General features: G+C 41.0%; 1 protein-coding gene across 4 annotated transcripts in view; it reads left to right on the top strand.

Annotated features, from left to right (window-relative positions):
* Positions 1-15008, top strand: part of C2CD3 (C2 domain containing 3 centriole elongation regulator) — a 119275-nt gene that overhangs the window by 71565 nt on the left and 32702 nt on the right. For all 4 annotated transcript variants that reach the window (XM_043482672.1, XM_043482675.1, XM_043482673.1 and 1 more), the window contains exons 24-26: positions 309-647; positions 10057-10195; positions 11519-11583. In XM_043482672.1, coding sequence (XP_043338607.1) covers positions 309-647; positions 10057-10195; positions 11519-11583 — 543 coding nt within the window. The remainder of the gene's footprint in view (positions 1-308; positions 648-10056; positions 10196-11518; positions 11584-15008) is intronic.

The raw sequence follows: 15008 nt of genomic DNA, 5'->3' as shown, positions 1-15008 counted from the left end.
TTAAGTCTAGCTACCCCCTCTGCTCATGGATTCCTTCTATGGCAGCTGTGCCTGATAGTCATTCAACTTTGGCTTAAAATCCAGCCTCTCACTGCTTTCCATTATTTCAGATAGAGTTGGGGGGTTGCGGGGGAGACAGTAAAAACTCTCACAGTGTATATTAACCCCACAGTTTCTTTTGCAAATTGGTATGTTAGGGCCTGTGGCCCTACCAAACAAGAGAGGACCACAAGCACCCTCAGTGAACATCTCCAGGTTTAGAAAGTGTTCCTGCTTGCCTCAATTTATTCTCCTCCATCCTCTTGCAGGTGTTTATCCCCTATTTGGACGAAACGCTTCCAACCTCTCGGGAGCTGCCTTGAGAGTTCATGCGGTTCTTTCCTCTCTTTCTTCACACCCTGGGCCCACTCATGAGCTGGACTCCATGGACTGCAGCAGCCACAGTGAGTCTGAGCAGGTCCCCAGAGGAATTGATGAGATCCAGCTCTCTCCACCACATGGCCACCAGAAGTCTCCAGCCTCCACCCAGGTCCCCTGCAACACCACCACTGCTGAAGTCTGCCCAGCCCAGGAGGGCCCTCCTGAGTCAGATGGAACTTTCACAGTCAGCATTCTGGTAGAGAGAGCAATGCACTTAAGCTTGAAAGGTATGTTCTTCTCACTTATCTATAAATAGGTATCTGACTCTGCAGGCTACAGTCCTGTCTTCATAAATCTTTCTAATCATGACAGGGTCTGGAGGAATTGCTAATCATCTTAATCAGTAATAATTATATTTCTCAAGCCTAAAGGTTTAAGCAGTATGAAAGCCTTTCTGAACCTAAGTGGACCTTGTTAGTTATCTTAATTTTGTATATCATAAATTCCTCAGTCCAGAAACCAGAGTATCAACTTAGATACACCTCTTTTTCTTTTTCACCATCAAATCCTCAGATCCATTAAATTGCTGTGTTTCTGAAATTTCTGTTAGATCTCTACCTTTGTCTCTATCCATACCAACTTTGTCCCTCTTCAGTATAGGGCCAAGGATTCTTAGCACTGGATCCATAAACCCTCAGGAATCCAAGGATTCAAGTCAGGGTAGATGATCTTGGATAGGAAAATAATTACATCTTTATTTTTATTAACCTCTAACTAAAATTGAGGCTTTCCAGGTAGCCTAGTGGTAAAGAATCTGCCTGCTAAGCAGGAGATACGGGTTTAATTCCTGGATCAGGAAGATCCCCTGGAGAAGGAAATAGAAACCCACTCCAGTATTCTTGCCTGGAAAATCCCGTGGACAGAAGAGTCTGGCGGGCTACAGTCCATGGCATTGCAAAGAGTTGGACACGACTTGGTGACTAAACAGTAGCACAGCAGCAACTAAAATTGAACATTTCTTCCAATTGTGAGTGTAGGCAATAGAGCCTAGTAATATTAACAGTACCTGTGATGCTGTCAACTATAGAAATCACAGGTATTTTCATATCCCATTTTAGTTACTGCAGTTATCTTGGAATGTCGTTTATTCCTGTCATTACTGCAAAATTACAGTAGTTATTAAACCAAAGTAATTATTAAACCTAAAACTTAATCTTGTATATTAATAAAACACATATATTGCTGTGTCCCAATTTTTTAATGTTTTGGTAACTTTGATTTCTTTGTAATCTTATGTATTTTACATTATTCATTAAAAAAAAAAAAAAAAACTACTACTAGAAGCAGCCCACAGACCTCCGCAGATGGCCGGAGTGCTCCATGGCACGAGGAACCCCTGCCCTACATTTTTCTCGCCCTCCCCCTACTTTTATTCAGCCTCGTAATCTCTCCTAAAATTTCCCCTTTTGCCATCACCCTTCTCTTTTGCCTGCTTAATTCTGATTCCTCTCTCAAGACTCAGCACAAACTTCACCATTTACCAGAGTTTCCTTGATGTAAGGGGCCACGACCTATTTGCTCTCTTAGCACTTTTGCCCTTTTTATCATAGCGTATATTGCAGTACATTAACGCTAACATTATTTTCATGATTTTTTTCTCTACTAGGTAGGAGCTATTTAAGAGCAGAGACCTTATCTCATTCATTTATTCATTCATTAAGCAACAAAACATATTCTGTTTGCTGTGTGAGCACTGTCCATGGTGCTGGGGATAAAGCAGTGAACAAAATGACAATAATAGCGCCCTTATGAAGCTTACATTCTAGTAGGAATATATTCAGCCCTGTATTTCCAGGCAATAAGTTGTGTATGTTTGTGACTTTGAGCAGTTATTGTCTCTCTGTGTCTTGAATTTCTCATCTGTAAATGGCTGTGGTTATCAGTTCTGAGATGTGTGATTATTCTGAGAGCTACAAATCCATAGCTTTGTGAGTCTAGAAGATTTCAATATTTATCTTCTGATTTGGCCTTCCTGCTTGGCTCCTGCAGATTCTGTATTGCCTCTGAGTTTCTGCTGTGTATCCTTATTACTTTGGAACAGAAACAAAATTCACGCTCACAGTAACTGTTGTCTGTCTTTTATTTCTATTTCTCCATATCCATACTACCAACAGGTGTTACTTCCAGAATTACAAGCTTCTACAAAGACCCTGAGGTTCTCAACCTTCTCATCACCTTTGTGTGTCAGAGACCTTGAAGCATTCTGTCTCAGGACAGAATCTTCTCCACATACAATCTTGCTGTGCTATATTAGAGATACTGAGGTCCTGTATGAGTCACAAAATTAGGAAACAGTTTTCGCTTTTTGACCGTCCTACCAATGCAGCCCATCTGTGACAAGTCTGATAAGGAATGAGTTTAAGGAAAGCACAAAAAAGCCTTGATTTTTGCAAAAATTGTTTTGGTGTTTGTTTTCACATTGAAAATAAAATTTAATGTGCAAAAACATGGTTATGTTCCGTTTTAGGGGTTGTCTCCATGTTGCAAAAAGCAAATATGCTTGTAACTTCTCAGTTAGACAGCAAATCGCATTTTTTAAATATGGCTTGACAATTAGTAGTGATTTATTGAGCATCTCTTTGTAACAAATTCTATTCTCACTTTTGTACATTAATTATCTCATTTAATCCTTACCACTGTCCAGTATTCTTGGGCTTCCCTTGTGGCTTAGCTGGTAAAGAATCTGCCTGCAATGCAGGAGACCTAGGTTCGATCCCTGGGTTGGGAAGATCTCCTGGAAAAGGGTAAGGCTACCCACTCCAGTATTCTGGCCTAGAGAATTACATGGACTATATAGTCCATGGAGTCACAAAGTTAGACAAGACTGAGGGATTTTCACTTTAATCCTTACCACAAAGGATTATTTTATGAGCAGATTACAGTACATACCCATTTTATAAATTAGGAAACTGAAGCTCACAAAACTGAAATGACTTGAGTCACACAGTTGATAAGCTCTACAGAGCTGGAATTTTAATTCTAAAGCCTGACCTAAAGGAATTAATTTCACCTAAAGCCTGTGCTCTTTGGTCTAGTGCACAGAGTCTTTACCATCCTGCCTCTCAGGATGTATTTATCAGTTTATCTGTGTTTATCATTTAGTCCTGCTTACACTCTGTATTACCAGGGTAATTGTGTACTGTATGTCCAGTCCTGTGCTTATGCTGCAAGAATGGTAGTTCAGTTCAGCAAGCAGTAAATCTGTGCTAGGCCAGTGCCAGGTACAGAAAGTGCAGAGCACTGTTTATAATAGCCAGGACATGGAAGCAACCTAGATGCCCATCAGCAGATGAATGGATAAGGAAGCTGTGGTACATATACACCATGGAATTTTACTCAGCCGTCAAAAAGAATTCATTTGAACCAGTCCTAATGAGATGGATGAAACTGGAGCCCCTTATACAGAGTGAAGTAAGCCAGAAAGATAAAGAACATTACAGCATACTAACACATATATATGGAATTTAGAAAGATGGTAACGATAACCCTATATGCAAAACAGAAAAAGAGACACAGAAATACAGAACAGACTTTTGAACTCTGTGGGAGAAGGTGAGGGTGGGATGTTTCAAAAGAACAGCATGTATACTATCTATGGTGAAACAGATCACCAGCCCAGGTGGGATGCATGAGACAAGTGCTGCGGCCTGGTGCACTGGGAAGACCCAGAGGAATCGGGTGGAGAGGGAGATGGGAGGGGGGATCGGGATGGGGAATAAGTGTAAATCTATGGCTGATTCATATCAATGTATGACAAGACCCACTGAAATGTTGTGAAGTAATTAGCCTCCAACTAATAAAAAAAAATTAAAAAAAAAAAAAGTGCAGAGCAAATGGCACACAGTTTCTGTCCTCTCAGAGCTGATAACCCAGATAAGGGGATGTGATGAATTGACTTGATTTAGAAGGGCCGTGGACACAGTGGTGGCACCATGGTGACTTTCTTTCCCTTCTAGTCATAATATATAGCAAGCCAGTCCCTGGCTCATGCACCTTTCTTAGCCTAGATTCCTTTCTCCCTTCCCCAGTTACCAGTTACCAAATTCTTGCCAGCATCCTGCTCCATCGTTTTGTTCCAGCCATGCTGGCCTCTTTGTTTTTTCTTGAACGTATAGGCAAACTCCTGCTTTGAGGCTTTTGAATCTGATGTTCACTGTGTGCCTGGAACATTCTTCACTTTTGTCCTGGCTTTACTGAAATCATTGGCTCAGCTAGACCTTCCTTGGTCACCCATCTAAACTTACAGCCTCACCCAACAATACCTGTCCCTTTTTCCTGCTTTATTTTTGTCTATGGCCTTTAAATAGTGTATTTTGTTTATCTTCCATCTTTCTAGGAAAAGATTAAGTCCTACAGAGACAACAGTTTTTTGATTTATTGACTGCTAACTCCCCAACACCTCGAACTGTGTCTAACACATAATATAAGCAGTAAATGTTAAATGAGGAAGCAGATGAATCTGAGACCTTGTTCAAATGCCCTTTCTCTCCTTTTAATATGTTCTCTGCTTCGCCTCTCCTGCAAGAAAGTTGCTTATATGGAATTTAACAGAGGATAAGTTGCAGGGATTAGATTCATTCAACAAATAGGTATTAAGTTCCTGCTGTATCCAGCACAAGGCATAGGATCATGTCCTCTTACCCAGAAAGTTTTATATCACCTTTTCTCTATTCTCACTGCTTCCTTGCATGTTCAGGCTTCAGGAACTTAGATTAATGGGATTGCCCTCTCAGTGATTGCTGTGAACAGTATTCTCTTTCAGTATCTTCTTCATTCTACTACTGAGATTATATTGTCTGGTCAACAAATGTGACCTCATCTGTCCAGTTAAAATACTTTGTTGACTTCATGTCACTGCAGTCACAGTGGCCTAGCACACAGAGTACTGCCATGTGGCCTAATCAGTCTTTCCAACCTCATCTCTCACTGTTTCTTATATTAGGCAATTCACTTTTTGCCAGTGCCCCATCCTCTATCATGTTACCCTTGATCGTGGTCTTTTCTCTACCTGGAACACCTTCTCTCTTATTCAGTGAACTTGCTCCTCATCCTTTAAGAGTAAACTAGATGATACTAACACTTTGCAGCCTACTGACCACTCTATTAGTAGAAAACTTTCCTCTCTGTTCCCAAAACTTCCTTATTCCACCACCATCCCTACACAGGTTTCCTCCTTCATATCACTTATTACTCTGTACTGAAAATGTTTCTTAATGTGTCTCTCCTTAGGCTGCCTGTTCCTTGGGGACAGGGACTGTGTGTTTATTCCTGTATCTCAATACCTGTGTCTTCATGATGCAGCTAAGCAGGCATAATGTCCTTTTGTTTGTGAATACAATACTCGCTGCCTTACTCGTATTTCTGGGATGAGTTACAGATCTGTAAATCACTTGTTATTTTGCCTCTTTCTGTTTAGCCAGGGCAGATTAAGCATCAGAGTGGACACTTTCAGAGGTCTCTTGTCTCCCAAGTCCTACTCTCACAGTGATAGGCCCATATAGTGCTTCCCCTGCAAATATTGATGGTTCACTCAGACCCTGTGCTGGGCCCTGAGTGTACAGACCTGCGCATCATCTCTCTGAAATGTGCTTCCAAATGATGATATGATAGGAAGACTTCTGGGATGGAATTCAGAAGACTGGCTTCTGGCCCTAGCTAAGTCATTAACTTGTATAGTGACTTTGGGCAACCCATTTCTCTTTTCCTCAATTGTAAAATGTAATAGATAAGATCATCTCTGAGCATATGGAGCTGAGGGCAGCACTGTAAGTCAGCTATAAATTGCCAAGTTCTTATGAAAATCCTGTGTAGATGCTTCCTTAATATCCATATTGACCATCCTGCCTTCAGCAGTGTTCTCAGTGTGTCTGTCCCTCTCATGCCTTAGAAGCGTCTTCACTGATGAAGGAAACAAATGACTCTTTAGTGCAAAGCTGCAGGCAGAGGCTTCATAAACAGCCCTGAATTATGCCTTACACCTGAGACAGTGTAGTCCCCACTGTGGTCCTGGTTCTGAAATACAAGAGTTTCTTGGATACTTTTGTTAGAAAAAACTCTGAGAAACCTTCAAGAATCAGCTTCAGTACTCATAAGATTTGTGTACTTATACTAGACATGACCAGTATCTCTAGCCCTGCCTTACAGATGAAACCATCAAGGAACAGAGAGGTAAAGTGATTTGAGGTCATTTAAATTATACCCAGTGAAAACCAAAACCATCTTCGGTATCATCAGCCTTTAGAGGCTGTCTTTCAGCTACCCAGGCAGGGTTAGGGGTCCTTCTGCATTCCCACAGCCCCCTGTGCTCTTGGTATAGTCTTTATCTTATTGTATTATAATTATCTGTTTGTGTCTGCCTCCAGATCAAGAATTAGATCTGACTCATCTGTGCATGTAAGCCACATTGCAGGTGTCAGTTAATGATAGCTTAACACAACTGAGCTAAGTTTTTATTAATGTACAAATCTGGGCATTGCTTGAGGGAAAGTTTCCATCTATTGACTCCAGGCCAGAGGGAAAGCTTTTCTTTTAACCAGGTAGAATTAATTAGGAGTATTGCAATGGAATATCCCTGGAATAGGAGTTAGGAAACCTTCAGTTGACCAGATGTGTGACGAGCAAGCCACTTTACCTCTCTGTTCCTTGGTTGCCTTGTTTGTAAACTAGAGATAGAGACACCATCTTATGTGATTATCAGGGATGTTATCAGCTCAAATTTAGTGTGGATAAGAAAACTTATCCACACTAAAATAAGGAGTTATGGGACTTCCCTGGTGGTTAAGATTCTGAGCTGCCAGTGCAGGAGGCACTGATTCGATCCCTAGTCAGGGAACTAGATCCCACATGCTGTGTGGTACAGCCAAAAGATTTTTAAAATTAAAAAAATAAGGAGTTATTACTTTAATCCCATTGGAGAAATTATACCATTTTTGATGCATAAAACTACTACTTTCCACACTTAGGTGAAACACAGGAAATTCAGTGAAGACTCTTATTAAACGGTAAGGGTGGCTCATCTCAAGTCCTCTTAACTGCTCTCAGTGTGTGTCCCAATTCAATAGGAGGTATAGCTGTTTTCATCTCGGCTGCCTCCAAAAGTATTTCAGAACTTGACCTTTCAAGGAAGGTAAACAGGCCCAGCCAGATTTCCAGCTGCAAGGGGAGAGCCAGGGAAACCTGATAGACTTGCTCTCCCAAGCTGATTTCTTTATCACCCGCCTGTTTGGCTGAAAGGAGTATCTCTGTTCAAGACTGAATAAGGAACAATTTTTTTCCAAAGTAGAAATAGTACTTCTGTTTCACGGCCTCTAGCAAATGGCAGCCTCAAAAGTAGTGAACCTAAAAAGAGAGGGTTGAGGTATGAGAGAGAGATCTGAGCAGTATTGGTAGGTATCTAGCATCATAGAATTTATCGTAGGTAATTATCAAAGAATTTGAGAGTATATGTTTCTGATGAAGCAACTTGATGCCCAGAGGGTCAGAGTGAAACCCCCAATATATCATGCTAAATGAGTGCAGAGTACACCGGAACCGAGGAGTCCGGTCTCTCAGAACTCCAGGTGTCCTCTCTGCTGAGCTCTCTGGGCACTGCCCTGAGCAGCTGCTGCAGTCCTCTGCAGGTGCACACCGCACACAGACAAGGCCGCTTCTCTCTCTCCTTCTCCCTCTGTGTCTCCCATTTTTCTTAGTAGGTCTCAAGTTTAGTAGGTCTCTCTTCAACCCTGGCAACCCTCTCAGACCAAGGGCAGCAGGGAGTCTGCAAACCATTCTGAAGAGCTGTGGGCCTACTCTGTGCATTTAAGAGACTCTTAGTTTAGTGAGGGAAACATAGACACAGATTATTATAGAATCTCCCTTGCTGTGAGGATTTGTGACATTTTAATGGAAGAAATCAGTTGAGAAACTTGAGACCTACTTAAAAAAATGGGAGACAGAGAGAGGGGGCTGAGATTGAGAAAGAGAGAAATGGAAGCTACATCAGGGAGAGTCTAGTTGCCGGAAACAACTCACTCCAGCTGTTTTAAACAGAAGTTTAATGTAGAATGTTAAGGTACTTGAAGGCACTGGAAGGGCTCAGGGAGTTGGCTCTAGGCTAAGCTTTCAGGAAAGAACCAGTAGATCTTTTAAGTTAGAAATAACAGTGCCAACAGTGCAGTCCAGGGATCAGGAAATCACCTCTGTTACCATTGGGCCTCTGGGGACCCAGGGACACAACCCCTGAGCAGGAAACTCAGTGTCATCCTTGCTAGTAGCAAATGGAAAAGGAACGTGTCCTCTGCCTCCCGTCTGCCTTCCAAATCTGTTATAATGGCATCTAATACATAGAGACCAGTATGTATCCATCTAGCATAGCAGAGTCGTGACCGTTTCAATCTCTACAGTAAAGGAATACAAAACAGTAAACGTAAGTGAGGGTGGATGCTGAGCAAGTCAGTCCATGTAATACTGTTAAGTTTCACGAAAATAAAAAAAACTTTTTAAGACGATAGCTCAGTAGATAAAGGTAATACTAGTGTTATTCTATACATTTCACATTAGTAATTTATTGATTTCTATTAGCTAATCTTTGATTACTGCCATTTTATTAGAATCATTTTTTTTCCTGCTCTTTCAAGAATATGCTTGTAAACTGGTTTGACCAGGTTGTAGCCAGTCTGTCTGTACCCCGGTTTTTTTCATCTATATAATGAGAATAATAATATCTTCCTCATAGGTTTGTTGTAAGGATTAAATGAGTTAATACACGTATAGTTCTTAGAAAAATGCTGGCACACAGCAAGTGATATATGTTATCTACTACTATTATTTTTAAGGTTATATACTATGTGACTCCATCTATGTGATAATTTTTTTTTACAATTTTTTTATTTATTTTTGGCTGAGCTTCATTGCTTCATGGGCTTTTCTGTAGTTGCGGTGAGCAGGACCTCCTCTAGCTGTAGTGCGCAGGCCTCTCGTTGCGGTGGCTTCTCTCGTTGTGGTGGCTTCTCTCGTTGCGGTGGCTTCTCTCGTTGCGGAGCACAGGCTTTACAGCACACAGACTTCGGTAGTTGCCGCTCATGGGCTCAGTGGTTGTGGCCCGTGGGCTTAATTGCTCCACAGCATGAGGGATCTTTCCAGACCAGGGATCGAACCCATGTCTCCTTCATTGGCAGGCAGATTCTTCACCACTGAGCCACCAGGGAAGCCCTGTTATTTATTTTTAATCCTTACAACATCTGAGGAGATGTTAAGTACCATACACGTCGTTTGAAGACGGGGTGACCTAGATAGGCCTTGCCCAAGGTCACACATTGCCAAGTCACACAGAATGTGTGTGGCAGAGCTGTCATTGATCATCAGACTTTTAAGTCCGGGTTCTTTGCAGTTCTATCTTTTTCCTCTTAATCCAGTGTTTTCCATCATCCCACAGAGTATAAGGAGATGGGAGATGTTGTTTCTTGCTGGATGGTATTTATGAACTGAACCTTGAAAGAACAGTTTCAATAGCAGAAACATTTCAGACACAGGGAATAACTCAAAGATCCAAAGGTAGAAGATAAGAATGGTTCTTCTTGTACCTGTATAATGAGAGGCTTCCAGCACATTCTTTTTTGGTAGCCTAAAGTTTAGTCACTTCACTGTTTCCTATTTCAGGGAGCCCCTTGACACAGCGGAAAGTATCAATACCCAGTTGTTGTGTATCCTTTGTAACAGCTGATGAGCCATCTCCTATCTACACCCAAGTGGTTGAAAACACAGATTCCCCCATCTGGAATTTTCAACAGCAGTCAAGGTTTGTATTTTATGATGTACCATCAGCCTTCCAGAATCTGCTTTCTATTCCAAGAGACAGACTCAAAGTGAGGCATATAACAAGACACTACAATACTGAGCAGACTTGGAGAATGCTTTCCTTATCAAACAATTATTTAATCCTAGTGCTTACGAATTCACAGCTAGTGGTGGTTTAAAGCTTTTGTTGTGTGTTTTTTAGCTCTACTCAGTACAACTCAAAAATTATTCAGTGGAGTCCTCTTATTTGCTCTGCTGTATTCTTGGGCAGTGGGAATTAAAGACAATGGATTAAAACAGTCCCTATAGAAACCTCAGCTAAGTGTGAAAGAATGTATACAAGTTATCTAGGTGAAGAAGGTGGAGATCTCCGGAAAGGCTGTAGATTATAGTGAGGTCCAAATTATATGAAATTTGGAAATATTACCTCATGGTACATGGTAGGTACATAACAAATGTCAGATCTGATTTGAAAGCTCAAAAACAGAGGAGGTGGAGGAGTCCTGTCAACCACGTGGCCTGCAGCTCAGAGGTTGGGGGCTGGCACAGAGCCAGGCTCTCCTCCCTTTTCTGCTGTTACCTGTTTCATCATAATTAAAAGTGTGAGTTCTGTTACTAATTATTGTTAATATTATCTTTACACTGCATCACCTTTTGTAAAATTTAATTCTTGTCCACCAGCACTAGCCACACACATGGTATCTGATCTGCTATTTTCTCACAGTGTTTATGTACCTAGTTGAATCTCAGAGGTTGCTCACATGTTCAGTGTTTTTGAAATTTGAAAGGTTGACCTGAGTCAGGAACTTTAACTGCAGTGACAATTCAGTAGTGAGAAGATGTCTAGAAGATGTCTAGATGTCTAGAAGATGTCTGTGGTGAGCTACTAGAAATTACAGAAATTCTGGCCATAGTGGCCAGTACTTTATCTAAAATACCAAATCTGCCTTCAAAGGTAGGCAATCAGAGGGTTAAGCCCAGCGTAGGTGCTCAATAAACATTCTTTTCCTCTCTTCTCACTGCCTCCACCTACCACCACGAGACATGAGAAGAATTCTTACCTGTTCCAATAAAATGGGGGTCACGGGTGTTGGGGGAAAGAATACCACGTCCGGGTTGCATGTTTTCAGTTCTTGACAAGTTACTAGTTACATCACCTCTCTGAACTTCCATCCCCTGCTTTTAGAGGATAAGAATATATCCTAGAAGATGGTCATAAGCTTGAAAGGAAAGTGATTTGCAAACTTTAAGATACCCTTCAAATCTGGGTTTCATCCTAGAGAAGCTTCCTACACAGTTAATTTATGCTTGTTTTACTTACTAGGCTTTCGAAAGAGCTTCTTTTGGACCCACAACAAACTCTGGTCTTCAAAGTTTGGCATAAAGGAGGTATGAACTGTTTCTTTGGTTATAAAATAAGTCCACATCATATTAATTTGCCAGTCTTTTTCTTTTCTTAACCAAGTAAAACCATGGCACTGGTGGTGCTGGGAACACATATGTGTGTTAGAGGTGATCCCGTAGAATAGCATGTCATTCCCTGGTGGAATTTAAATCCTTAGAGGCCATATCATTTTGTTTGACTGCTTGCTTTGTTTTTATTAGTGAATGGCAATATATTTTTATACCTTTAGAAATATCTCTAATCTTGTAAGGTAAAAATACAACTAGTTAGATTTTATATATATAAAAACTGAGGACCAAGAAAGTTTAGTGGCTTGACTAAGGTCATATACCTATTAATTGATGGAGCTAGGCTTCAGACTCACTTCTTTCTCTTTTTTTGGCCACACGCAAGGTTTGCAGAATCTTAGTTCCCTGATCAGGGATTAACACAGGTCCCAGCAGGGGAAGTGCCAAGTCCTAACCACAGGACAAACAGGGCATTCTCCTCAGACCCAGTTCTGACTGGCTGTTTAGCCTTTACTGTTTGTACTTCACCAGACTAGTAAGATTGAATAATTCAGAAAAACAAGGTGATTAGGACATTCAACTATCTCACAGCTCTTAGAAAATTTTGTCTCACTAAATCCCTCCTTACAAACGTAGCTCCTTTAAGATTCCTGCTGGATCTTGGTTTCCAAACCTTCAGTGGTTTTGAGTTATCTATAGCATCATAGTGTTTGCTTGCCAATGGGTAACCCTAAAACCTAATAAAGACCTGAGGGTAGTTAGGGGGTAAAGGAGATCGACTCACCAGGCTCCCTTCTTGTGCTCCTCTTTGGGAGTGATGCCTTGGATCTGGTTTTGATGATTGGTCCCATGCTGCTGGCAAGGATTCCCAACCCCGCCCAACCTCATTAGTGGGTCAGGAACTGACCATAATTCAGTTTTCTCTAAATCATTACAAGGAATTCTTGCTATATTCAGCTCAGCACAACACTCCTCTCTAGTTTTCTATTTCTGTCTTCTCTCTCAAGTATTCCAGATTGTCAAGCAGACCAGGCTTTGCCTCAGTTCAACACTTACTTCAGCAGGAAAAAAGAGTAAACTTTGGTCTTATGCAGATCTATATTCAAATCTTGGCTCTGCTATTTACAGACTGTATGAACTGAGATAAATTGCTCTACCTGTTTGAGTCTTTGTTTCCTTATTTATAAAATTAGGATTAATAGAACCTGCAACGCAGGGTTTTTGATGGAGAAGGAAATAGCAACCCACTCCAGTATTACTGCCTGAAAACCCGATGAACAAAGGAGCTTGGCAGGCTACAGTCCATGGGGTTGCAAAGAGTTGGACACGATTTAGCAACTGAACAATAACAACAACAGTCTTTGTAAGGGTTAAAGATAATTATATAAAGTATTTGGGACAAATTGGCACTTAATAAATGGAGCTATTTTTATTATTATGCCTACTATGTGTAACGTACAGTGCTAGGGCTGTTAGGTATGGAGATGAAGAAAATACATTCCCTACCTTTCAGGACCCCTAGACAATTGTGTAGAAGCCCAGAGTAAAGGGGGACAGAGCTCAGCCAGCTCTGTCTCTCAGTGTATGTAGACTTGCTTAACTCCATCCTTTTCTTAACTCCATCCTTTCCACACACATTGAAGGAATCTGTTGTAAAAGGTACTCAGACCAGACCAAGCTGTGTTCAATAAATATTTGAGTTCCTACTCTATGCCAGGAACTGTGCTAAGTGATGGGGATACAAAGGTAAATCAAGACATACGGGATGCTCTGGTAGCAGACATCTAACCCAGACTTAGGATGTTAGAGAAGGCTTTGAGGGGCATACCTCTGATGAGAAATGAAGGGACCTGACATTGTATGGTCAGAACGGATAGCAAATACAAAAGCCTAGAGTAAAGAAAGAGTACAAGGGAAGTTCAGGATCACTGGAGCATAAAACTGCAAAGGGAGAATGTGGGATTGACTGATGAATCTGATATTAAATTTAACTTACAGGGACTTCCTGGCAATCCAGTATTTAAGACTTTGCACTTATACTGCAGAGGGTGTGGGTTTGACCTAGGATAACTGCATGCTTTGTGGCTCAGTCAAAAAAAAATTTTTTTTAATAATAAATAAATTTAAGTTGCAGTTTGTGGGGTTTCAGTTCACTGACCAGGGATTGAACCTGGGCCACAGCAGTGAAAGCCCAAAATCCTAGTCCTTAAGCAGCCAGGGAACTCCTGATTTTTTTTCTTGATGGTCAGTTTAGCCAGATTTCTCCTCCACTGTGTTTAGGATGAAGTGCTTTCATGTTAGGCAGAACCTTCAAGTGGGGTTGCCTAAAGTTATTATATAACAAGAACAGGTTACATCTTTGGTAACCAAAGAGAACAAGATTAGCTTTCTTTGAAAAGCAAGAATATCTTTGGAGAACAAATCAATGGCTCTCCATCATTCTTCACCTGCAGTGGGTAAGAATTACATGACCCCTACTCTGGGGAAAACAACTTCAAATGTTCCTACAATCTAACTTTGTCCAGGTTAAAGAGAATCTTAAATCTGGTTCAGCACTTCTCCTATATATGAAACTTGAGGCCCAGGAAATTAGAATAATGTGTTTTCAAGTCAAAGCCACATTTAGATTTGCTGTTGTAGTACACTGCTTCTTAGTCTCTCTCTACAGTGGCCGGTTCACGCATGCTCTCAGTGGATGTCTTATCTAGTTCCTGTAGTGCAGGAAGAGGCTATGCCAGGTATGGAAAGTTTAGGGAACATAAAGTGAGTTATACTTGGTCTCAGCTTTTAGGTAGGTCCCAGTCTAGAGAAGAGCAAACTGTGTAAACAAATGTTAGACAGTGTGTGTTGAGTCCAGTGTCAAAGGAATCGGGAAACTCATGACCACTCTTCTTGAAAATTTGCGTTCCTTGATTTATTCAGCAAATTGAAAACTGAGAATTGTGTCCATGTTTGGTAGAATCAGTCCTTGATTCAGTGTAGGGAGTGGAGCCTTTACAAAACAGGAGCATGTAAGGGGACGGGTCTGTTTGTCCTCAGCTACTTTCATGTTAGAAGTGAGAAACAGTAAATCTGAAAATAAAGGTCATTGCATGGTAGCTCGTCCAACCAAGAAGAGGTCTTCTCTGTCATTAAGAGCAGCCTGAGCCCAAACTCATTTTGTACCCTGTACTGGTTTTTTACGGGGTTGTTTGTCTTCTGTGTGTGTGTGTGTGTTCTTAATTAAATATAATACATGTGTATGTTATAGAAAATTTGAAAAATACAGAGAACTATAAATAAGAAAATGCAAATCATTCATAATTCCAAGAGTGGTTTTTTTCAAGACCCACTTCCCTAAGGAAAATCAGTGAGACCTGGTGCCCTAGGGAGAAGAACAAGTGTCTCTTATGTTTAAGGGA

The sequence above is a fragment of the Cervus canadensis genome, chromosome 11, assembly GCF_019320065.1.
Source record: "Cervus canadensis isolate Bull #8, Minnesota chromosome 11, ASM1932006v1, whole genome shotgun sequence".
NCBI classification, from domain to species: Eukaryota; Metazoa; Chordata; class Mammalia; order Artiodactyla; family Cervidae; genus Cervus; species Cervus canadensis.
This window is presented reverse-complemented; position numbering and strand designations above follow the sequence as displayed.